Source organism: Polychytrium aggregatum (genome assembly GCF_025602895.1).
Source record: "Polychytrium aggregatum strain JEL109 chromosome Unknown BJ171scaffold_15, whole genome shotgun sequence".
NCBI lineage: Eukaryota > Fungi > Chytridiomycota > Chytridiomycetes > Polychytriales > Polychytrium > Polychytrium aggregatum.
In genome coordinates, this window is record NW_026516217.1 from 479,867 (window position 1) to 504,209 (window position 24,343).

The 24,343-nt window shown below is 57.4% G+C and overlaps 6 protein-coding genes across 6 annotated transcripts; 2 read left to right on the forward strand and 4 right to left on the reverse strand.

The window, feature by feature from the left end:
• Positions 1-73: 73 nt before the first annotated feature.
• Positions 74-5,225, reverse strand: BJ171DRAFT_423343 (P-loop containing nucleoside triphosphate hydrolase protein; the record flags this gene model as incomplete). The annotated part of the gene is made up of 10 exons (XM_053107595.1): positions 74-405; positions 529-612; positions 737-890; positions 1,016-1,928; positions 2,096-2,836; positions 3,075-3,906; positions 4,049-4,167; positions 4,277-4,662; positions 4,802-4,876; positions 5,013-5,225. The coding sequence occupies 10 exons, from the start codon at positions 5,223-5,225 to the stop codon at positions 74-76; spliced, it is 3,849 nt and encodes a 1,282-aa protein (XP_052967429.1).
• An 893-nt stretch (positions 5,226-6,118) lies between these two features.
• Positions 6,119-8,691, reverse strand: BJ171DRAFT_581032 (tyrosine-tRNA ligase; the record flags this gene model as incomplete). Its single annotated transcript, XM_053114078.1, has 8 exons — positions 6,119-6,276; positions 6,476-6,664; positions 6,805-6,871; positions 7,027-7,125; positions 7,261-7,615; positions 7,872-8,158; positions 8,287-8,431; positions 8,537-8,691. 8 exons carry the CDS (start codon positions 8,689-8,691, stop codon positions 6,119-6,121), a joined length of 1,455 nt encoding a protein of 484 aa, XP_052967430.1.
• Positions 8,692-8,989: 298 nt separating this feature from the next.
• On the forward strand, positions 8,990-11,737 carry BJ171DRAFT_72314 (XAP5, circadian clock regulator-domain-containing protein). The gene is made up of 7 exons (XM_053115848.1): positions 8,990-9,165; positions 9,330-9,493; positions 9,596-9,687; positions 10,311-10,451; positions 10,596-10,777; positions 11,016-11,135; positions 11,301-11,737. The coding sequence occupies exons 1-7, from the start codon at positions 9,049-9,051 to the stop codon at positions 11,436-11,438; spliced, it is 954 nt and encodes a 317-aa protein (XP_052967431.1). The 5' UTR covers positions 8,990-9,048; the 3' UTR covers positions 11,439-11,737.
• Positions 11,702-12,993, reverse strand: BJ171DRAFT_561855 (adenine phosphoribosyltransferase; the record flags this gene model as incomplete). Its single annotated transcript, XM_053113246.1, has 6 exons — positions 11,702-11,853; positions 12,040-12,109; positions 12,256-12,389; positions 12,603-12,669; positions 12,783-12,820; positions 12,918-12,993. 6 exons carry the CDS (start codon positions 12,991-12,993, stop codon positions 11,702-11,704), a joined length of 537 nt encoding a protein of 178 aa, XP_052967432.1.
• Positions 12,994-13,284: 291 nt separating this feature from the next.
• BJ171DRAFT_501836 (glycoside hydrolase) lies at positions 13,285-18,752 on the forward strand. Its single transcript, XM_053110720.1, has 16 exons — positions 13,285-13,639; positions 13,760-13,788; positions 13,907-14,000; positions 14,132-14,195; positions 14,281-14,547; positions 14,656-14,775; positions 14,869-14,883; positions 15,124-15,198; positions 15,326-15,376; positions 15,478-15,666; positions 15,795-15,965; positions 16,062-16,245; positions 16,390-16,434; positions 16,495-16,816; positions 17,518-17,569; positions 17,676-18,752. The coding sequence occupies exons 1-16, from the start codon at positions 13,533-13,535 to the stop codon at positions 18,681-18,683; spliced, it is 2,793 nt and encodes a 930-aa protein (XP_052967433.1). The 5' UTR covers positions 13,285-13,532; the 3' UTR covers positions 18,684-18,752.
• A 209-nt stretch (positions 18,753-18,961) lies between these two features.
• Positions 18,962-24,306, reverse strand: BJ171DRAFT_567533 (uncharacterized protein). The gene is made up of 15 exons (XM_053113470.1): positions 23,811-24,306; positions 23,404-23,734; positions 23,253-23,313; positions 22,801-23,048; positions 22,609-22,653; positions 22,403-22,480; positions 22,172-22,320; positions 21,816-22,050; positions 21,150-21,373; positions 20,935-21,042; positions 20,616-20,900; positions 20,252-20,406; positions 20,119-20,146; positions 19,612-19,908; positions 18,962-19,507 (listed from the first exon to the last, which is right to left on the reverse strand). The coding sequence occupies exons 1-15, from the start codon at positions 24,246-24,248 to the stop codon at positions 19,001-19,003; spliced, it is 3,189 nt and encodes a 1,062-aa protein (XP_052967434.1). The 5' UTR covers positions 24,249-24,306; the 3' UTR covers positions 18,962-19,000.
• Between the last annotated feature and the right edge of the window lie 37 nt (positions 24,307-24,343).

Consider the following 24,343-nt stretch of genomic DNA (forward strand, 5'->3'; position numbering starts at 1 on the left):
AGGATGCCTGGCGCATTGCTACCCGAGTTCCAGAGAGTCAAGAGTCGCGCAGCCGACCCAGCGTGCGTCCCGATCAGGGGCTTTTGGATGCCTCGGGCGAGGACAGCCGCTCCTGCTCCTTCTGGTAAGCAATGTCGAGGAGATTCTGGCGGGCCTCGTCGCCCATCTCGTTGACCATGCGCGCAAACCAAGCATCGGCATGTCCGGCGTCTTTCTGGAGCATGGCCCAGGGACGCCCGAACTCGACCAGGCGACCCTGGTCCAGGACCATGATGTAGTCAAAGTCAATGACGGTGTTGAGGCGGTGGGCTATCGTTAGAACCGTCGAGTTTGAGAACATCCCGGACTTGGATCGGATGGCCTTCTGCACCAGGGCGTCGGTGTGGAGATCGACTGAGGATGTGGCTAAACAGGCACCGGAGAAACAGAGTGAGCTGCAAGCCAGCACGCCGACAGGACCATGTGCAGAATCGCAACGGCGAGCCAAATCAGGATTGTAGGGGCAGTGCCAAGCGAGTATCCACTTACCCTCGTCCATGACAATCAGCTTGGTGTCTCGCAGGATGGCGCGAGCCAGGCATATCAGCTGCCTCTCACCGACCGACCAGTTGCCTGTGTGATCAAGACACATCCCGTGGTCAGCTTACTTGACGAGGCTGTTCGGAAAACGGCTGGAGCCGCAGACAAACGAGCCCCGAGATATATCACCTCCCCACACCACGAGCCAGCTACTTACTTCCGTTCTCGGCAACCTCGCTCTCCATCTTGTCCGGCATGCCTTCTATTGTTGCCTTGAGCTCAACGGCCTCCAAAGCCCTCCACAAAGTTCGGTCGTCGTGATGGCCAAAGGGATCCAGGTTGAAACGCAGAGTGCCCTTGAAACAGAACGGCTGATGAAGGCAAGACATGGATCAGAGAACCGCAGGCGAGCCATCACCGACTCGACTCTGGTGATGCAGCGACAACGCCGTCTCGATCATGCGGCCGGTCGGTTCACAAGCAGGGGCCTACATACCTCCTGTGGAATGATGCTGATTCGGCTCCGAAGGTCGGTCAAGCCCAGATCGCTCGTGGACACATCGTCGATCCGGATCGAGCCTTTGGGCGTCGGCTCCACCAGCCGAAACAGTGCCTGCAGGAAGCTGCTCTTGCCAGCACCCGTGCGACCAACAATGCCGACTTTGCTGCCCGGCTGGAGCACGATCGAGATGTTCTTGAGGGTGGGCTTGTTCGTACCGGGGTAGGTCAGCGAGAGATCCTGGATGTCGACCTTGCCGTGGGTGGGCCAGTGGCTCGGCACCTTGGCATCGGTAACATCCGGGGCTTCGCTCTCGATCTTGGTGTACTCGACCACGCGCTCAACCGAGGTCATCAGATTCTCAGTCTCGGCGCTCTGTCGGGCAGCCCACTGGAGCATGCCCATCAACTGCAGCACATAGCTCATGATCAGGCCGATCAGCGCCGGTGGCAGGTTCAGGGACTGGTAGAGTCCCACAGCGAGGAAGGTCACGCAGGTCAAATAGATGGCCGACAAAAAGTCCAGGCGGAAGCCGAGCCAGCGCGCCGCGGTGATGTTGATAAAGTACACCGTGGTGTTTTCGTTCTGCAGGTGCACAAAGCGGCTCATGAACCGCTCCTCGGCGTTGAAGGCGCGGACCGTCGACAGGCCTTCGAGGGTGGCGGGGATGGTGGCGTACACGGGCGAGCGGGTGATGCCCTCGAGACGCTTCACCTGCCGCGAGGTGGCAATATAGTACTTTCGGAGGTAGTAGAACGCAATGCCGATGGGAGGCAGCAGCACCACCACGTAGGGGATGACGACAATCGACAGCACCATCGTGCCAAGGACCATGAAGGCGCACTGGAGAAAGTCGAACTGGATCAGCGGCAGAGATTCGTCCGCTAGGTTCAGGTCCTTGGAGAATCGGCTACGTTGTAGTTGGGAGTGCACAGCGGTTAGAAAGTAGCTTGAAGGCCACAGTGTCCCTTGCGATCGGCGGTCATGAGAGATGCAACTACCACTGGCTGTGCATGCGTGCGAGCGAGCGATGGCGGCGAATGCAGCGGCACAGCCGGCGGGACCAAAGTAACTCACTTCATAAGTCGTCCGTGCGGGTTGGTGTTGAAAAAGTACATGGGCGCCCTGAGCACCGACTGCAGCATCTTGCGGAACAGCGCATTGGAGCATTCCAAGCTGATCCAGAAAAAGAAGATGGCCCGAATAATGGCGATCGTCAGGGTCGTGACTCCGAGGGCGAGGTAGAGCGTCCAAAACACAGTGTCCTGGTTGTTGGAGGCTTGGACCCAGTGGGAGAGCCACCAGTCCGAGGTCACTCGGATAACCTCGCCAACAAACAGTAGCATGCACAGTCCAACCAGACTCGGGATGGAGGCGCCGGCTGTCCAGTAGGACTTGTAGACCGAGAGCGACACCTTGCCCTGGGCAGCCGATTCTTTGATTGCATCGGGCTTGGCCGAGTCGTCGGCGTTGGCCAGGCCGGGCTTTTCGAGATCCGATGGTTTGGTTGTCTCGCACACAGACGAGTCCTCGATGACCAAGCTCTCGGCAATCTTTTCCGAGTTGGCGGCGCTGGCCGGTCCCATAGCGTCGTCGATGGAGTCATCGCTGATCGGCTGTTTGGAAAAGTCGCGCAGGACGCCGCAGAACTTGGAGGTTTCATTGTCAAGAATCGCAGAGAAGGAGCCATATGTGGAGACGCTGCCATCTTCGATGACCATGATGTTGCTGCAGCGCGAAATGAACTGGAGCTGGTGGGTGACCAGGACCGTGGCCTTGTCCTTGAGAGCACCGAGGATACACTCCTCAAACAAGTGCCTGTCGCAGGGTCGTGGGACGGGGCAGCCAAAGACATATAAGTACAAACACGGCGCGAGGGCAGCGGAGCACAGGAGCAAGGCAGCGCTGGCTACAGCAAACCAGATAATGACTATGCGAGCCACCATCTTAGACACCGCCATGTAGGCATCGTCTCCAGGAGCACCCGCACCCGCACCGAAGGCACGGTGTTTATCTGCAGACAGGGATACGGCCTCCTGGCCACCAAGATGCCTACCTGCCAACCTTGGTATCGACGGCACTCAGGGGATCGTCAAGAACATAGATATCGGCATCATAGTACAGAGCACGGGCCAAGGCCAGACGAGCCTTTTGTCCACCCGAAAGCGCGACGCCGCGCTCGCCGACGATGGTCATGTCTCGGTCCGGGAAGCCTGCGATGTCTGTGTCCATGGCACATGCCTTGATCACTTTGTTGAACCAGGTGGGGTTGAATGGCAGGCCGAAAGTGATGTTATCCCGGATTGTTCCCGCCACGACCCAAGGGTTCTGTGTGGCATACGCAATCTTTCGCGATCCGAGTGCCGAGCGACCAGAGACGCACTCCATTTCTCCGAGAATGGCATGCAGAAGCGAGGTCTTGCCGCTGCCGACGGGGCCGCAGACACCCAGGACCTCGCCAGAACAGACGACAAAGTCGAGTTTCTTGAGAACGGTCTTTTGCCCGGGCTGTCCAAGGGAGCTGACGACTTCGCTTTCTTGGCGCTGCAACTTGACGGCAGGGACTTTGTCCATGGACGACGAAGACGGCCAGGCAAACGAGGCATCTTCGAAAACAATCCGAGCCCTAGGATTGTTGATCTTGCCGAGGAGCTCTTTCTCGTGCTCAGGGTTGCGCGAAGTGCCAAGCTCGGGGAGCGAGAGGAACTGCTGGATGCGCTTGAGCGACACGAGCGACTCGGAGCCGAATTGGAGGGCCTTCGGGAAGAAGTTGGTCATATCCAGCCGCACGACCTGAATCAGGGTGATGGAGGTGAAGATTCGAGAGGCCACGAAGGGGCCGGCCTGGATAAAGTAGAAGGTAATGAAGCCGCAGACTGAGACGACGGCTGGTCGATGGAAGCAGCAGAGAAGGTGGGTGCGAAAGGTTAGCGAATGCTGCCAGTTCGCAATCAGGGCGGCTGATCTTGCTACCAAAGGAAAGACACGGCCGCCCAAGCAGCAGAGATCGAGAGGACGCTTGCTACGTACTCGAGGCAGCGAAGAAGATGGCCTCGTTCAGCGCTCGCAGGATCGAGGCTTTCTTGACATGCCGCATCTCGTTGTTCCTGCTTTCGGTGATCTTTTCAGAGAAGGGCCGCTCCCATGCGCTGTTTAGTCGATCGAGACTCCGTTAGCAACCCGGCCGCATTTGCCATCGAACGATGCAATGGCACGACGCTGCCAGAACAAGGTGGGAGCTGAGCAGAATCCACTTACTAGAGTTTGACGATCATGATGCCCGAAAGCATGTCCGAGAGACTCTTGATGCGGTCGTCGCGATGGATCAGGGTATCCTTGCGGATCCGGCCAAAGGATCTGGCAATGACGCCTTGAGCGGGGATCATCAGGAGCATGACGGCAATCGCCACCAGCGAGGCCCAGCCAATGAGATTCCACAGGAAGTAGAGGACCACGACAGACTCGAGTGGGGCGAGCCATATGGCGTGAACGAACGGCGCAAGGTCCTCAAAGCGCTGGACATCGTTCGAGACCAGGTTGACGATGTATCCCGTTGAGGCCGTGTGGGAGATGGAGAGCGAGAGGCACTTGCGGTAGATGGCAGCGATGAAGGCAATACGCATGCGCATTCCGCCCCGCATGGCCTGTTGTTGGGAAGCGAGCAGTGTCAGCCTCCGGCTTGCATCCCAGCCGCCACCTCGGCCCTGTGTTGTCGGTGGCGTGCCTTGCACACAGCAAATGTTTGGCAGACCAGCCTGCACCGAACAGGGGCAGGACACTCACCAGGAAAAAGTCAACGTGATGAAGAACAGCATTGATTAAGGCACAAACAGACAGAGCAGTAGCATATCCATAGGCCTGCATCCAAGAGAGGAGACATTCCGACAGTGAGAGTGGTGAGAAAGGTGCGGGACAGGCCAGTGACTGCTCGCAGACGGGTCAAGGCTCGATTTCGGACAGATGCTGCATTCCAGTCAAGCGCTAGCCACCAGACAATGCAGCATACCTGGGCGACGGGAGCCCCGGGGGTCTGGAAGAATACGAGCAGGTTGCCCAGGAAGACGGCCTGAGCAACCTTGAATATGGCTTCGGCCAGGAAGGCCAAACCGGCTTTGATGAAATCCATGCCAAAGACTTTCCAGGAGACCCTGAGGAGGCTAGCCTTGTCGCGGCCGCGAGCAGTGATTTCGGCATTCCAGGCGTTCATGAGTCTGTCGCAGAGCTCCTCGGCCGAGTCGGTGTGGCTGTGGTGAGCGATGCATAAGCCAGAGAGGATGTCATGGTGCAAGGAGAGTTCAGTCGGAGGGGCAAGTTTGGGAGAGTTGGCATGGGTTAGGTCGGGCGGACACTATCGAAGGTGCTTGCATTCACCGCAGGGCTGAGAGCCATGCAAATTGCTGCCTGCAGCCGGAGGCAGGACGGAATCGGAATGGGCTCCCGACGGCGACAGGATGGGCGGCGGCTTACTCTATGTCGGGATATTCCTCGAGGGCCAGCTCGTTCTTTAGACCCTTGCGGATGATTGGGTCCATGAACAAGTATGACCAGCGCATGAACCAATTGGACTGGCTGAAGCTCTTGAAGCGCCGAGGAGCGGCGTCGGGCAGGGTCGCCATGATGGAGACGGATGGGTGTTTGCGGGTATAGCGTGCCTGGGACCGGGTTTTGGCCGGAATGGGTGACTGGGGCTGGATGCCGTGCGCCGATGCAGGCCGGTGCGGGTCGATGCAGGTCGATGCGGGTCGGTGCAGGTCGATGCCGAGGTGGGCAAGCGCCAGCTTTTATGTGCAGATTCCTCCGGAGAGGCCCGGTGCTGGCAGGAGAGCAAGCATTGCAAACACCCGCCAGAGAGACCTTTGCCGGACCTTCAAACCCACGACAGCGCAGCGTTCGCAAAGTGCTCCCACGCCAGCCAATCAGCGCGCGGCTTGCCCGGAAAAACACCCCGAGCCAGCCGAAAGCGCCCGAGGGCGGCTGCCCGAAATCGCCCTCAGGGCCCGAAAGCGCCCGCAGCGCAAGCCTTTCCAGCGCCCGAAATCGCCCGGCAGCCCCGAGCATCTCCGGCAGCCAGCCAGCGTCCCTGCGCCCCGCATCGTGGGTTCAGGCGAGATGCACGATCTTGTAATGGCTCTTGCCCGAGCGCAGCAGCAGCAGCGACCCATGGATCAGATCGTCGGGAGCGATCACGTGGTCGATGCTGGCGACCGGCCTGTTCTGGATATACAGCCCGCCTGAGCCAATGAGCTTGCGGGCTGCGCCTGAGCAGGGGGGAGGGGAGGCAGGCGGAGCGGTCAGCCAGTCGCGATCAAGAGCCGGTTTTAGGCTCAATACCAGATGCGCCGCAGATCCAGCAACAGCGGCCGCTGAGCCCCCCGGCCACAGCAGCGATTTCCAATTACTCGTCTCGCCCCCAGCAGCGGCGAGTTCCGGTTGCTCGCCACGCTGCCAACGACTTACTCCTCGACTTGGTCAGCGTCGACTCCGCCGCAACTTCCATGATGCCCTTGCCAATCACAGCCGAGCGCGGCATGCGGATCATGATCTCGTCGCTTTCAAATGCATCCAGGATCTCCGCCAGCGTGAAAGCGGCAAAGTCCGAGTCGAACAGAACATTGGACTTGGTTTCCGCGCGGATTGCCGCTTGCTCTGTGTGCAGTAGATACATTTGTAAATGAGGCGCAGGGCTGATTTGCCATGGGAGATCCGACCAGGCTGTCTCGGGCTGGGCTCACATCCGCCTGGTCATGTTCCTCTCGATTGTTGCTGCCTTTCGGCGCCAGCCCTACCTCCATGAACGAGCTCGGTTGCTTCGCGTGCCAGGGTTCGCTGAGGCAGGTGGCCTGCTGGATCAGCCTGAGGATAGTGGCCCAACAGCACCGGTAAGAGTTTGGCGTAAGTATGGGCGTTGGGGGGGGGAGTCGATGACCACAGGTTTCGATAGACACCGCAGCTGCCAGGACGACTGCTAGGATCCAGGGAAGACGCAAGCGATAGCAGCGGTCACTCACAGCATGCCGTGCCATGAGCTCGTTGATCGTCTCCACCGGCAGGAACGTGAAGAATCGCAAGAGCTTCTCCACTTCCGAGTCCGGTGTTCTCCGGAAGAACTGGGCAACAAGACTGAGGGTCAGCAGAATCACCAAAAGCCAGACTGCTATCCCGTCGCTGATCCGTGGTCCTTGCTGCACCACTAGGTACAACGAGCATACACCGACAGATACCGCACCGGCAGCTCGGCGTACCTGATAGAATTGGTAGTGTGAAACCAGATTCTCATCGAGCCATACGGCATTGCCGGCGCTCTTGCCAAATTTCTCTCCCGCTGCCGTCGTCAGCAGCGGCATCGTGACCCCAAAGGGGGTTTCCATGGCTGTTTCAGCGGCCGATCCTGCCTCGCGGCCCTGCTCGAGTTTCTCGTTGAATCGCTTGCGGATCAGCTCGGTGCCGGTGATGATGTTGCCCCACTGGTCACTGCCACCCAGCTGGATCCGGCATCGTTCGGACTGGTAGAGGTGCAAAAAGTCATATGCTTGCAGCAGCTGGTAGCTGAACTCGGTGAAGCTGATGCCCTCCGGACTATCGAGCCGGCTGCGGACGCTGTCTCAGGCGGGTCGGGCGAATGTCGTGCCAATGTCAAAAGTTACTCGTTCGGAATATGCCTTCCCCACTGCATCGGCATGTCAGCCGCAGGCATGCCGAATCGATCTTTATCCCATTGTGTCCCTCGATCTCAGAAAGTCGATCAACTAGTCTGCATCTCTTGGGCACCTCCCTCCAGCCCCAGCCCTCAACAACAACAGATATACCGTCGATCCAGGTAACCGCGACTCCATTGCTTCGTCTTGCCGCCTACCTGTCGCGTGAGATCATGTCGCCGACCCGGATGAGTCGGCCAACATCCGAAATGAAACTGAGGAAGGACATGTCTTTATACCAGGCGTAGTTGTTGACGCACTTGATCGGCTGCAGAGCCTGGTTGATGCCCTGGCGCTTGGCAATGTAGCGCTCGGCGTTCTGAAACACCCGCTCGAGCTGGCGCTGGATGGCATGGACGTTCTGCTCGACAGCGTCTCTACTGAGCGCCGTCCGCTCTGTCGACCTGCCGCTGGGATCGCCAATTGTGCCTGTTGCTCCGCCAACCTGGTAGCGGACAGTCGGGAATGAATGGTGCAGGACATGCGCAACCATGATCAGCGCAAGGACGGATGGCTCGCTACTGTGCACTGGTGTCTCGGGTGTGGATCAGCCAAGATCAGAGGCTGCATTACCAGAGCAATGACTTGATGTCCGTGGGCATAGAAGTGCAGCAGGCCCATGATGGTGACCAGGTTGCCACAGTGCAGACTGCTGGCGGTTGGGTCGAATCCAGCGTACACAGTGTTGGGTCGACGGACAGCTTCCTGAACGGCATCGCTTTGGAGGGTGGGGAATAGGACAGCGCAAAGGCGACGGCATCAGTCCGGCGATGTAAATGCTGGCGACGACTCGGCCCGGTGAGATGTCTGCTTGGGAGCGCACCTGGTTGTTTGCTGGATCAACGACCGCTGCTTGAGTGTCTGGATAACGTTGTGGCTCTGGGCGCAGGCCGAGAAGCGAGCCGCAAACAGGCGAGGACGGTGCTGGCCGATCCACTGCGAACACTGTCGGAGCGCTCTGCCGCTTGTCGTGGACATTGCTGTCGATGTCGCCAAATCCGCCGCGAGATGGGGACAGCAAGTACCAAGAGCCTGCGAGCGAGCGAGCAAAAAAATGGCAGCTGGCGCTCGTTGGTGCGCTGCCGCGGATGTGTCTTGGTTCTCGATCGCCTCTGATACCGCTGCCCGCCCGCCCGACTTGGCCTTCATCGTCTCCATCCGCCTTGGCCTCCATCGTTTCCATCCGTCCAACAGATCGCTCCCCTCCCCGTCGTGCTCGTCAGTACCTTTGCCTCGGCTGCGACTGACCGCGCCGTTGCTGACCACCCGGAGCTGCCTCCCCGACATTCCCTGGCGATCTAGAGATCAACACCCCACATCCTTGCAACACACGCCATGTCGAGCATCGGCGGAGCCACCTCCCAGGCCGAGGGCCAGCGCCAAAAGCTGCTGGAAAAACAGCGCACTCGTATGATGGACGAGATTCAGAAGAAAAAAGAGCAGATCTCGAAGGTGAGTCTCCGTCGCTTGGCTCAAGTCAACTCTCGACTCGGCTCATGGCTCGTCTCTGCAGCAAAGACACGACCGACTGAACCCACACTTTCCGGAACGGCACCTCTCCACTTTTCCCCCTCTGTGCTGGGTGGCTATATGGGTCGGATGCCCTCGGTCTGCAGGACGCTCAAGTCAAAATCGGCGCCGACAAGTTTGTGAGCCAGCACGACGAGCTCGAGAACGAGTTCAAGCAGCAGACCATCGGTCTGGTCAAGCTCGAGGACTTCCAGAGGATCCGTGAGACCGTCGATCGCAAGAAGGAGGAGCTGCGAAACAGTTCTCTCAAGTGCGTTCGCTATCCGCGCGCTGCTTTCCGTTGCTTCCGTGGCGGCTCCCATAGACGTTGGTCCATCCGAGGCCTTGCCCGCTGATGCCTTTGTTGCCGCAGACCCGAGGCTGTCAAAAAGAAGAAAAAGAAGGCGGCCAAGATCAACCTGTCGTTCGATGTCGAAGGAGAGGAAGACGCAGATGCAGACCAAGGTGCGTGTCTGGGGGTATAGTTGGTGAGCCACCGGCGATACTATCGTATAGGTCTGGGAGATCCGCCGGAGCATCAGCCTGCTCCTGTGTGAACCGAAAGAAACCCGCCTTGATAGCAAGCCCGATCGATGGCGTTCGCCGGGGGTGCTGTGTAAGGATGATCAGTTTGCGGCCTCCAGCTAGTGCAAACGAGCTCCATGATGCAAACCCCATGTATCAACTTCTACGGATACGGATCGCTCCTCGTCCCAGCCGGGCCGGACGCTTGCCTCTGTCCATTCAGTCATTAGTGGAGGAGAGGCTGTGGTGCTCTGGAGGACCACTCTTCCCGGACCCCGCTGCTTCTTGCATTTTCAGTATATGGAAATGCGTCTCTGCTTCGTGGCAGGATGGTCGGATATCACGCTGCCGACCCGACGAACGAGTAAAGCCAAGATCCGAAAGACGAATTAATCTTCTCGCTGAGAGCCTCGTCTGAAAGCTGGATGTCCAACTTTCATGGTCTACTTGCATTCAGGCGCCATTGTGCTCGGATATGGGCCAGTAAAGAGCCGGCACATCGGCGATTCGTCGATGCACGAATGACGAACCCTAACCTGCCCCCTCGGCTGTCTCTACCGCAGAGGAGGTCCCAAAGAAGAAGATCAAGAAAGACCCCACCATCGACACATCGTTCTTGCCCGACAAAGAGCGCGAAACGGCCGAGCAGCTCGAACGCGAAGAATTGCAGAAGGAGTGGGAGCAGCAACAGGCATTGATTCAAAGTACGTATCCTCGGGACCCATGTAGCAAGATATGACAGAGATCGATGGTCGACAGCATCATATTGCTCTTATACTGTCGCGTGACATCGACACACTTGCAGCCCGATGCTCACAAACTCTGCGATTCCATGTGCCGTTGCAAAGAGGAGAGAATCAAGATCACATGCAGTTACTGGGACGGCTCGGGTCATCGAATGCAAGTCGACTGCGTGAAAGGAGACAGCATCGGCCAATTCCTGGAAAAGTGTCGACAACAATGCCATCAGCTGCGCAGCGTTCATGTGGACAACCTGATGTACATCAAGGAAGATTTGATCATCCCGCATGTGAGTGCTGAGTGGTGTCCCCTCTTGATTGCCATGCGCACCGCCTTGGAGATGGGGGTGGGCCAGTCCTCCGGCGATGAGCGATCTTTGACTGACTCGTGCGATTGCTATTTCCCGCCGATGCCCTTGCCTTGCCTTGCCTTGCCTTGCCTTGCCTTGCCTTGCCTTGCCTTGCCTTGCCTTGCCTTGCCTTGCCTTGCCTTGCCTTGCCTTGCCTTGCCTTGCCTTGCGACACTAGCACTACACATTCTACGACTTCATTCTCAACAAGACCCGTGGCAAGTCCGGACCGCTGTTCTCGTTTGATGTCCACGACGACATTCGATTGCAGAACGATGCATCCGTTGAGACCGAGGAGGTAAGGGGCCATCGGGTGGTGTCAACGCTGCCGCCTCCGTTCTCGAACCCACTATTGTTGGTGCTTTGTATTCCTGTCGCCGCCGTCATCATGGCCGCTAACCAATCGAGTCGAACGAGAGCCGCTGACACATATTCCAATTCAACTCCCGCTTTCCGAGGACAGTCCCACGCCGGCAAGGTCATCGAGCGGTCCTGGTACGAGAAAAACAAGCACATCTTCCCTGCAAGTCGGTGGGAGGTCTTTGACCCGCAAAAGGACTACGGCAAGTACACCATCAAAGACAAGAAACAGGATGACTGAGTGCAAATCAGCCGCGAAGACGGGGTTGTCCTGCCATCGTCCACTCTGCGGCGGTTGCTCCATGTACCATAACCGACCCAAGAAAAGCACTCTGGAGCCAACCCGACCCAGGCCGACCCCAATAGCGCGAGCTACTTGATCCTTCATACCAGCCACGACCGAGATTGGGCTGCTCAAGTACGACACGACAGGAAAGCTGTGATGCTGAAAGTGGAGGCGTGTGTATTCTTGCAGTCCAACAAGTCCGGCGTCAGGGCTCAGACTCAGTCGTCAATGGTGATGACGCTGTAGGAGGGGGCGTTCAGAGCCTTGGTGCCCTGGAGGAAGGAAAGCTCGATGAAGAAGACATACTCGGCAACCTTGGCGCCGAACTTCTCAACCAGTTCGCCAGCTGCCTTGGCGCTGCCACCGGTGGCTGTGGAGGGGGGGGGAGAGCAAAACAGAGCAAATTTCAGAGGCCAAGGGACACCATTCGCGTATACCGGCAGGACGAGATGCCGATTTCGGAGGCTCGCATCGCAAGATACTTCGGTGGCCAATATGACGGACGAACGAGCAGATGACGGGCAGCCATCAACAAAATTAAGCTCAGATAGCATACCAATGAGATCGTCCAGGATGACGACGTTCTGTCCAGGCTGGATGGATCCCTTCTGCATCTCAAAGTAGTCCTGTCGCCCAGCAAACACATCGTCGTCAGTAAGCATCGAGGGACCATCGGTTGACGGGCGATGGTGGCACGCATATCGATAAAACCAGGATTGGCCAGTTGAGGCAGGTATCGCTGGCATGCCAGAAAACCAGCGCCGGAGCCTACCGTTCCGTATTCCTTCTCGTAGCCAACAACGATGGTGTCGCCAGGAAGCTTGCCAGCCTTGCGCACAGGAGCAAAGGCAGCACCAAGACGCAGAGCGATGGCAGGGCCAAGCAGGAAGCCGCGGGACTCAAGGCCTGAAGCGTGAAGCGAGCCAAAGATGAGACACGGAATGGAGTAGGGATAGTGAGCGCTTGGCCAAGTGCGAGCCGAGAAATGGATGCTGAGATCGGCACGCCAATCGAGGTCTGCTCTCAGCGTCAGCACCCGGACAACATTTCGAAGCCACTCAACACTTCTTGAGCAGACTTGAGCGCACTCTCTTGACTGAGGATATCGCTGGGACTCACCAACGATGACATCGATTTTGGGCAGACCCGAGGCAAGGATGTGATGAACAATGTGGGTAATCAGCATCTGTGGCAGATGAGGTGAAGAGCGAGGGTGAGAACCCATTGGCGGGTGCGTGTACAAGCGGACGGCACGCGGCGATGCACAACTGCATATCCAACTCTGCCTTTGCACCGCACCTCGACAGCCTTGGGGTCCTGGAAGACAGGGAAGATGTCTGATGTGCGCGGGGTGGCAGTGGTAAGTCAGACGGGGTGAGCATAGCACAAGCAGGGCCAGCAGGGCCAGCAATCGCAGGGACACTGCGGACATGCCTTGGAACATGATGCCCTTCTTGGGGAAGTCGGGGACCACACGGAGAAGCGACTTGATGTACTGGACGTCGGCCATGGTGCGCGGGGGATACTGGATCGGCGGGTCGGTGGGAGATGCTGGTCCAGGAGGACGATGCAGCCGGGTTTGCTTTTTCGCTCGCCGGCTTGGCTGATTCGCCTTGGTCCGGCGCGCTGATTGGCCGGCGGGGCTGATTGGCGCAAGGCGGCCTGGGGCGGTTCGAGTCGATGGATGGATCCAGCGTGGCTCTCGGCGTGCTCTCGCTCGCTGCCCGAGAGCGCGTCTCGCTCTCGCTCTCGCTGCGCAATCACCCGCTGCATTGTCCCGTGCTCCAACCAGCGCGAGCCAGCTTCATCGAGCGACAGCAGCATCCCCAAGGAGCCTGGGTCTGATCTTGGGCCTTGGCGGAAGGAGGAGTACAGCGTTAGGTGCTGCTGCTGGTGCTGCTGCTGCCGGTGCCGCCCTCGCCAACAAGCACTCCGTTCGATCGCCTGTCTGCTCTACCAAAGTGCCGTTTGCGCCGATTTGCCTGGACCCTATCCCACACACCACTCTTCCTGGAACTCTAATAAGCCGACTTTGAGCCCGACATCGCCATGGCCGCTCTCATCCGCTCGCTCTGGGCCATGGCCGTCCTGTGTGTTGTGCTGTCGCTAGCAGTCCACACCGAGGCCATGAAAGACTCGCACCGGCTTCGGCTGAGGTAAATGATCAAACGGACCCATTGGCGCTCTGAGGGATTCGGCTGGGTTGAGGGTTGCAGACGGTTGCTGAAGGCATACTCAGGTGCTGACTGTGTGGATGTATACTTCCACATCATCAGGAACAAAGTCAAGGAGATGTTTTACCATGGTAATAGCGAGCCATGCACAGACACTGGAGCAACCAGGGGGGGGTATTCAGCTGGGCCTGTCAGCGTACTCCAAACGAGTCCGTACCCCTCGCCTAACGGACTCTGTCGCTCCTGCAGGCTACAACAGCTACATGACGTACGCCTTTCCAAAAGACGAGCTCAATCCCATCAAGTGCAACGGCCGAGGTCCGGATAACGATCCAAACAACTGGTGTGTGTCCATATCGGGTTCATTTGCCAGCGATTTGCTAGACTGCAGCGTCGGTGTCGGTGTCAGTGTCAGTGCTGCCCTTTGAACCTCCGCTGAAGCCTCGCATCGCCGCTCACCGAATTGATTTCTAGGAATGTGAATGACGTGCTCGGCGGCTATTCGCTGACGCTGGTCGATACTCTCGATACGCTTGTGGTGGGCATCGTCGTCCATTATCGCCTGGTGCTGTGTTCCTGAGTCTCCAACTCGGGCGCCATTCTGACAGCCGCCGTGCATCCAGATTATGAACGACTTCAAGGGATTCGAGACCGCGGTCAGGAAGACGATCGAACATGTACACTTTGATCTGGATTCTCGAGTCCAGGTCTTTGAAGTCACCATCCGGATGATGGGTGGGCTGCTGTCAGCGCACATCCTTGCCAGCGACCCTGCTTTTGGATTCCGAATCGACTGGTACTCTGGCGAGCTGCTGGCTCTGGCAACCAACCTTGCCGATCGTCTTCTCCCGGCTTTCACCGAAAGCCCGACCGGAATCCCGTTTCCCCGAGTGAGTCGATTGTGATGGGCGCGATGTTTCGTGGACTGTCTCTGTTGGATGCTCGCCTTGCGTAGTGTTTCGGTATACGAGTGCTAAAGCATAGCCTGTTCCATCCAGGTCAATTTACAACGGGGCGTGCTGTCCTATGAGGCAAACGAGACTTGCACAGCCGGGGCCGGCACGCTGGTGCTGGAAATGGGCGTTTTGAGCCGGCTCACCGGAAACGACGTTTACGAGGTAGGTCGAGTACAACAACGCCGATACCCGCGGCTGCGGAGATGCGCCACGAACGAATGCCGTAATAATCGAGTCGTGATGTCGCAACTTTAGAATCTGGCCAGGCGGGTATGTTATGACGGTGATGGAAGCTGGTTCGTGCACAGATTGAGCTGTGGTGCGACGCACAGACTCCAGAACATCATCCTCGGTGCCGGATCTGATCGTGGGACTCGAGGTCTATGGCAAATATCCAAGCTACACGACCTCCGGCAGTGCCGCACCTTCATTCGACGCTCTTGTGGGCACTCAACATGACGCCTTGCTACCTCGTCCTTACTACCCCATCCTCGATGGCACTATACACAGGCGCTTGACGAGCTGTGGAAGAGACGCACAAAGCTGAACCTTGTCGGCAACACCATCGACGTTCAAACCGGAGAGGTAAACTTGCCGCCATGGTCCGCCCTCAAGCACCGCCGATAGCACCATCAAGCGTGGCATTGATGCGCGGTGGTAGCGGATCGTACCGAAATGTGCGATCACATATTCACATCGCTTACTTTTGCAGTGGCTCGAAACTATGGCCGGAATCGGGGCCGGGATTGATTCCTTCTACGAGGTAGGCCTGTCCCGGATATCCACGGCAGCCGAGCCCGATACGCTGGATGCGCGCGGACACGGGTTGCAAGCTGATCGATACTGCGACCGTTACATCCACAGTACATCTTCAAGGCATACGTGCTCTTTGGTGAACAGCGATACTTTGATATTTTTGCGACGGCCTATTCTGCTGTCCAGCAGTATCTCCCCGATGCGGGCGGTCTGTTTTATCGCAACGTACATATGGAGAAGGGCCACTTGCTGACGACGTGGATTGATTCGCTGTCGGCATTCTGGCCCGGTCTACAAGTGGGTATCGACTCGATTGTCGCGGCATCCATCACCCACCTCCAGCAATACGCTACTGCCCTTGGATCGGAGCGCATCCAGGCTTGACTTGACCGATTAGAGATTTCTGACTTGCTCTGTACCAATAGGTCCTCGTTGGCGATGTCGAGCGAGCCAAGGTGCTCCACCAGCTCTACTTCACGATATGGAACAAGTACCACGGAATGCCCGAGCGATTTGACTATTACCACCGAAATCTCGCCATACCTTCGTATCCGCTACGGCCCGAGCTCATCGAATCGACGTATATGCTCTACCAGGTGCGCTGCCGCGAGCACTTTGGTTATCGATGCAATCTCTGCCCCACCCCCGATGTGCCATTGATCCTCCCGACCTTCGGCGGCTCCGCTAAGCAGGCCACCAAGAACCCATACTATCTCGAAGTCGGAGAAATCATCCTCAAGGATATAGAGCGCCTTGCCCGCACCGAATGCGGGTTCGCCTCGCTTGGCAACCTGTATCTGAAACGCAAGGAAGACCGTATGGAGAGCTTCTTTCTGAGTGAGACACTCAAGTATCTGTACCTTCTGTTTGACACAGGCAAGTCTTGGCGGCGCCACCGCACTATCAGCCGGACTGCTGCAAGATTCGTGGCAATTCGTAAATCATTGCGACGCCCCCCGCCAAGGTCGCCTGTGCAGCGAATGAGACCAAAATCTAACATTTGGTGGTTTCTCTGATTAGACAACTTTGTGAACCGAGTCGACAGCAACTTTGTGTTCACCACAGGTACAATGTTTGCGCAGAAGCTAGCACGGCTGAGTATCCCACTAACCCTATGATCCGTAGAGGGTCATTTTCTGTCGCTACCTCGAAGACTCCTCAAGAACGCCAACGAGAGCTCGACGGCCCAGCACGTGTGCCCACAAGTCTCCCGCGAGCCTCTTCTCTCGATGGCTCCATATCCCCTTCCAGTCAATGTCTCTCAGATTCACAAGATCAACCAGGCTGTCGGTATTGCCCACCTCGCTCCACCTCTGGGCGGCCGCGCCTCGAAATACCCCTGGATCGATGACAAATCAAGCCACCCGGCCCAAGCCCCTCTCCGAATACAGCCAGAAAGCTTGCCGTCGTCGACCCCGGGGTCTCCAAACGCACCCATTGAAATCAAGTATGCACATCTTGCCCAAGATCTGATTCGATTGTTGATATTGGTGTACATCAGCATGAGGATTCTCGATCTGGCGCGCGGCATCCTGGCAGGAAAGACATGAGCTTTTGGCGGCGCTGGGCCTCTGGCTCATTGTCCGCAGCCCATGTAAAGATCTCTCTGGCACAACACCCCCTCACTCTATCTCACTGCACTAGTCTCGCCGGCATGCTCGAGTCTATTTATGCGACCTGCCCATCATCACTTTTACGCCCTGTGTTGGACTGCGCATCTCCTCCCCTGTCTATGTTGAACTTTTCTGGTTGCGTTCCCAGATGCTCTGCACTCCCCGATGATATGCACTATCCCAATGATCGACATACCCTGATCTGCATCTTCATTCTGTTTCTGGTGATACGCCGGACTCTATGTTACTCTTGATCACCCCTGACTACTCCTGGCCGCCCTTGGCTATTGCTGTCGACTTTATCTGTAATGCATGTACCACTGCGCCCATGAGACGATCGGATGCCTGCGCCAGATCGGGATGAGCACATGGATGGCGCCGGTCCAGGATACGATTCAGTATCTCGATGTCCTGGGCAAGCTGGCGACAACACGGAGTCCAAGCCCATGCCGGAGCAGAGCAACAGCGCGACAGCGCGATAGAGCGATAGAGCGAGGATGGTAACTGAAACTGACTCGCTGTTCCTCACCACTAGAATCGTTCCCACCGGCCATACTGGGCCACTGCTTGCTCCTGCGATCCTGCGGGTAACTATGACGGCATCTGGATTGCTCCTGACAACGATGCACTGCCTCGATTGGGTAACGCTCTCAAGACCCCTGTATTCAACCTCCCAATTCAACTCGCTTCCAGATTCCTGGCGGCTATATTGCCGATACCCTGAAGGGGGCAACAGTCACTCTTGTGCATGAGAACGGTGGCTATATCATCACCAGAATCGAAAACATCGACATCCAAAGTTCGGAGAGACTCTCTGTGCCCGCGAGCGGCGTCAAGTTCATCATTGGCGACGAGTACGAAAACATCGACCCGGATGAGGAGCTGCTGCCGGCGATTTCGGTTAGTACTTTTACGGTCAGCGACTACGCAACCGAGCCGCTCGTCTTCCAAGCCACTCAGGGCTGGATTGGCCCTCTTCTCGAAAAGACCCTCAAGCACGTCGAGATCTATCCGGTCTTGCATCCCGAGGACAACACCGATCAGGGATGGTGGGAAGACCTGGATGATGGCTGTCAGCCCTTGCCACTGGCCCATCTAGTCCCGATACAAGGCCGAGTGATTGTGTTGAAGCGCGGAAACTGCTCCTTCAGTGAGAAGATATACTGGGCTGAAGTTGCCGGGGCCATCGGCATCTTGGTTGTCAACCACGAAGAGCAGCTGATGCACATGACCGCATCGGCTTCTGAGCGCTCGGCCTTGATTCCGGAATCACTCAAAAATCTCAAAGCCAAATCCGAGCGGCAACGGACGCTGGAGCAACAGCGACTTCTCTCGTTTGACAGCGGTATCTACAGCGCCATGGTCACTCTCGAGACAGGTTGGGCACTGGTTCACAGTTTTGCTAACCACCAGGTCACGATGGCACATCACAATCAACCCGAGACGGTTCATGGACTTCCAGCCACGCTTTCGCCTGTGCAGGCCGCTCCTCATTCAGAGCCGCACCTGAAGACCATCCAGTTCAATCAGCAGCCCATCCACAATCTCGACGTTCTGTACCCACCGCGACCGCTCCCACTGCTGAAAAACAAGCCTTGGGCCTCGCGGATGTTTGGAAAGGGCAAGGGGCTGCTGTTTGCGGGCCAGAGGCTGCGTTGCTTCAGGTTGTGTTCATCCCGCATTAACACCAGCTGCGGGTGATGCTGTAATTTGGATATCCATACCAGATGGAGCAAGAAGCAGTTCAATATACGTCCATGGTAAACGTGACAGGCTAGTGATGCATGGCGAACCAATTACCTCATAATGGGACCGAGGGACCCTTGACCTATACCGCCCACAGCGTAATAAGACAGCTGCTCCAAGTGCACTGCTCGCTGTGCACAGCCGCAGTCATCACCGTTTGAAGCGCTGCCAAACTCGACATGGGGTCGGGGTTTATTAGTACCGTCCGGACACGGCAAATGATTTGAACAGACTGGATGTGCACATGTATATTTGGGATCTGGAAGGGTCGCTCAGCGTGATTCAATCGAGCGACTCTGTCCCTGCACAGCCGCGGCGACTCTAACGGACTGCTGCCCAATACTTTCGGCCAGGGCAGTGTATATCAGCTGCTTCATCTGCGAGCATAGCACTCGATCGGTGACGATCCGGGAGATGTTTCCGACGGTCTGCTCGGCTGTCTGTTGCGAGTTGTTGAAGCGGCTGATGTTGTCGGCAAACTCCTCAAATTCCTTGGGCTCGAGGGAGTCGCGGATCTGCTTGTATAATGTCGGCGCGTCGATCACTGTCGTGGTCTTGGTGATTCTTGCGTCGCCACCGAGACTGGGGTCCTCAGCACCGCCGCCACCGAGAGCTGCGTTGGCCATTGACGAAGCCGACTGTCGTCCACCTCCGTTTGCAACAGGACCGGGAACCGGAGCCGATCCAGCACGGAGAGTAGGTGCACTTGTAAAGTTTTGATGAATGTTCCGCAGGTTCGAGGGAGGGGTCTGTGACGGCGACATGAAACCGACAGTGCCCTGGAGAGGTGTCAGCACAAACAGCAGCGCCAACGTGCGGCTTGCAACACTATGCAAACGAAGCTTGGCCTCGCTAATGCTGGCCGATCGAATGAAATGCTGACCTTGGACCTCTCCTTTGCTGATCCTCCTTCGCCCTGCGGGCGCTTCAATATTCCATCAAGCGGGCGAGCCGGATCGTTTCCTCGCTGCGCGGGTGGGAGCTGTGTCATGGCGCCTCGATCAGACCCGACGCTTTGTCGCAGGCGAGCTTGAGGACTGATGTTCATGAGCTGGTGCTCGCTATCTCGGTGGGTGGGTGCATGCATCTGCCCAAGGATGGAGGTATTCTGGGCTATCAGCGGCGCCTCTGGCTCTTCGAGCAACGTTACTGACGGCGCGTATTCGAATGACCTGGAGTTCTGCATAACAAGCCAAGTGAGCGTGATTGCTGGAGGAACGGACTGCGGCAGGAACATGCGATATTTGGACATGGCTCCTGGAGAATACCACAGGCACATATCCATGGCTCCTTCCATTGTTCCTTCTCAACCGAAGCTGCCAGTAACCGAGGTCACGTTTCCTGTACCAATCGACAGAAACCGTGGCGCACTTTCTTCGGCTGAGCTTACCAACGACGCATCCCCGGGAAAGCCCGCCCTAGCAAGAAGAGGACAGAAGCGTTAACCAGCATCTCGATCGACAGCCCGATCACTTCAGTGCATGCACAGACAGCCCGAGGGTTATGCATCTCAGTTGATTTACCTCTGACGGGGGCTGCCGTTGAGTGCACTGGACTCTCGAAAGTACGACATGGACAGGTCTGCTGATATATCGGCAGCTTCGACGAACGATCGGTCCAGCTCAGACACGGCAGCGACGGTTGTGGGAGGGCCGCATTCGACCATGCTTACGATCGACTGTTCTCGGACGTTGCGCAATGCCAGCGTCCCGGAGGCCAAAAGTCAGTCAATTGAATTGGGGTTCATTCGCCGACAATAGGAATTGGTATGTGCGGTGGTGGGAATCGTATTACTCGATATCAAGGTCGCCGCAGAACGGCGCGCCTTGGAGCCAAGCTCAGTATCAAGGGGCACGGGCAACCAGAGGCCGTCGTCTCCATACACACCTTTCGGAACGACTCGAGCTGGGCGGCAGACTTCTTAAGAGCATTGTATCGCTCGACGATCGAAGCCCGAGACGCAAGCACCGCGTTCTTCTCAGCCGTGGCTGCAGCCAAGGCACGCTCCAGCTCCACCACCTTGTGGTTCAAGCCGGAAATCTCTCCTTCGAGACCAATAATCTGTTCGGCAATTGCGGGACGGTTATTGGCCACCGACAAACGCGAAGATGCCGTCCTGCTGCCGGCGTCGTTCGCTGCGGGTCTGTCGGGCGCGAGGCCATTGAGGGTGGACTGCCACGAGCACGCAGCGGTTCAACCTGCTCACCTGCTGGCGCTGGTTGGACGAAACTTGCTTCCACTGATTGATTTCAGCCATCAGCTGCGTATTCTTTCGCTCAAATGCGTCGGTAATGAGCTCCATGCCGGTAGCCAGCTGGTCATTGTGGAAGCAATATGGGCATGGCATAAGTTGCTCTCCATGCCTCATAGACCACGACATCCCTCTGTCCCCCCCCTCCGTGGAGATTCCAGCGATCGCACCTGCTTTTCGAGGTCGTTTGAGTAGCCGATACGGCCTGGGGACGCGCCTCGGATCGGCCGGGCTGCATTTGCTGGCTTGGAGCCGGCCTCGGCTGGGAATCGCACGGCCGAGTCCCGCGGAGTTGACGCCGATCCGCCGACATGGCCCTCGTCGATTTCATCTTCGGTGTAGAAGGGCGCTCGCGTTGATGCTGCCTGGCTGATCATGGCTGCCATGATTCGTGCTGCAGGGTCAAGTGCCAGCAACCGAACCAAGCCGTCTTCGCGGGCAAATCAAGCATGCCGCGCACGGTTTCTCATGGCCCGCGCCCTCATTTTGGGGCTGGATCCGGATGAAATGCAAATACAGCGCCGTGGAGCAATTTCACGGCCTCTCGATTCCACAGAGCAAAGCCGATTTGATCGGCGATATCGCACCTTCATACACGAAGGCACAAGGTATTATGGATGGCGACTATCGCAAAGCGATAAACGGGGCTGTGGCTGTGCGGGGAAGATGGCAAAGACGGCCCTATGATTTGGGTGACTATTCATTTTACATAGAATGGTCATGGCCAGTGCACGATGTATTGAGTGACAACATTCACCAATGCTCAAAATCAAGGGTGTCCCGTTATTTATTGGATTGACTGTAAGCACGGAACAAAAAGGTCGCTGCGAGCGCACCCACGGGCGAGCCGGTGGGAGGGGGAAGGCTCAGTCCAACGCCGTCCTCCTCAGCGCTGCCGGCAATGTCCAGATGGGTGTAGCTGATGGGCTGGTCCGAATCCAGACCATGGGTGGAAATGCCAGAAGCAACACTCATGAACGCCATCGGCACTTGGTGACCGCGGGCAGTCATCGACGATGCCTTGCTGTTTGCCTGGACGACTTCTTCAGTTGGAGCGCCAGCAGCGCCGAACTAAGAGTTGCATGGAGCAAGGACAGTTGCGATGTAGAACAGCCAGAGTCAGCGAGCGGCATTCGCAGGTGTGTATGCTGGTGGGGTGACAGGCTGCACCCGCTGCATCAACGCTACTTACGCTATAATCTTCGCGACGGAGCGTCGAGATCTCAAACGGATCGCCGAACAGGTGGCCGCCTCTCTGAATGGATTGGCTGACACCATCCTCGCGAGCCGGACCATTGTCAAGAGTGGCGGCATAGGATCCATAGGCCCTGATGACATGGCCTGCAGGCAACAGCGGAGGTGTCTGTCAGCCCGAGCTGCACGTCTTGCGGCGCTCCCCTGTAGCAGCACATTTCAAAATTACCTGTGAGGGTTGCAACGGTGAACAGCTTGGAGGGCAGGGGCGATGCGAGTGCACTTTCCTTGGCCAGGGCGAGTAGGTCTATCATCAGGAAGTAGGGATTAACGCATTGTCGAGGTTTTTAGCTGGCCTGGGCTTCAGCGGCTAGATAGTCTACCAAGATGAGCTATCCAGCATTGCTTTGTTTGATTTGCTTTGCCGAAACACACCTGCCATGACCATTCTACCCTCGGCATCGGTATTTCCAATGAGCACTGGCAATCGTGAGAGAGGGACGGTTATTTGCACATCCACACAAAGCAAGGATGTGGACTGGATCTACTCCAGCGCACCAATGTCCGAACTTGGTACACGAGCATAGGCACGAAGGGCTTTCGTTAAGGGGCCGCGACGGTACTTACCACGCACGCCAGCACGGCTCTTGATGATCTCGTCGCAGACATACGAGTCTGCACCGATCGAGTTGCGGACGAATCCGAGATATGCAACAACGTTGCAGTGGCTCGGGTTCAACTCGGCCACTGTTTTCATGAATCCGGCGCAGCCTGCAGCCCCACCTTTGTCGTTGCGCATGCCACGCATCACGCCGTCAAACTTGACATCGGCACCGCCAGTATCAAACGTGACGCCCTTTCCGACCAGGAACAGACTGGGAAGGGGGGGGGAACGACCAGGTTCAGCAGTTGGTTAACAGAGAATCAACAGAGGGGTGAATAGAAGGTCGACGGATGGTCGGCAGAGGGTCAAGCAATAAGTCCAAACAGAGTGGGGGAATCTGCTTGGCTCTCGAGCAACACTGCTTCCGTGGTGGGCGATCGAGTATCAACAGGCGAGGCTCCAGGGGCGGACTCACTTTTCCTCAGCCTTGTCGGCCTGATACTCCAATCGAACAACGACGGGATGGTGGCGGGGCACTAGGTGGAGAAGCCAACAAGATATCAGCAAGCCGGCATGATCACAACGGCGAGTAAATCGAAGGAGCAATTCTGGGAGCCAGAGCCCACCTTGCAGAGAGGCACGAGCGACGGCGAAGAGGAGAGGAAAGTTCTTGGCCAAGTAATCGTGCTCCTTGTGGACCGAAACCTTAACCCTGGTGCCCTTGAAGGCCTCCTCGATGTACTCGGCGCACTTGAATGGCGCCATACGCTCGGGATCGCCGCCAGTAATGTCTTTGGCCACACGACGGCCCAGGTCTATGGCCTGCACCCGCTTCAGCATCTCTGCCGACTCGTACTGCTCGCCTTCGGGCGGCAGGATACCAATCTCCTCCAGAATCTCTCCATCATGGCCAGAGGTGGCGGTAAAGTGCTCGCGGGCCTGGAGAGGAATATAGCTCTACGAGATGGCAGGGAGACGATCGGATGAGACACCTGGAGGTGAGGGACTCGTTGACACACAGATAGACACTGACCTGCTGCAATAGCCCAAGCAGCGTAACTTCGAAAAAGTGCTTGAAATCTCTCAGCACATGGCTTTTCCCCGTGGGCGCATCCGCAAAGGCAACGAGCGGCTTTCGGATGCCGGCGTCGGCGCACTTGGCAACGGCCCTGCGAGCCGCCTCAGCGTACTTGCGGACATCGTCGACGTCGCCACCAACCGAGCCCGCGGGAACCAGCATCACGCGAGCACCAGGGGCGCTGGGAGCATGCAGCAACGAGGCGGAGGATTTGGCCGAGGGATCGATCTGGAGATGGGCCTTGATCGAGTCCACCACCTGAGGAGCATCGGCAAGGGTGGCGGAGGCGTGCAAAGCCGATGGCTTGGAGAAGAAAACCAGCAGGGCATCATAGCTGGAGAGCGGCTTGGCAAGGGCTGAGCGGGCCAGGAGCGTCAGCTTGGGGGCAGGCATGGCGATGTTCACGCGGTGCGGATGTCGATGGTTGGGGTTGGATGTCGATGGTTGGGGTTGGAAGTCGATGCTGGACGAGGCCGGGTGTCGGTGGC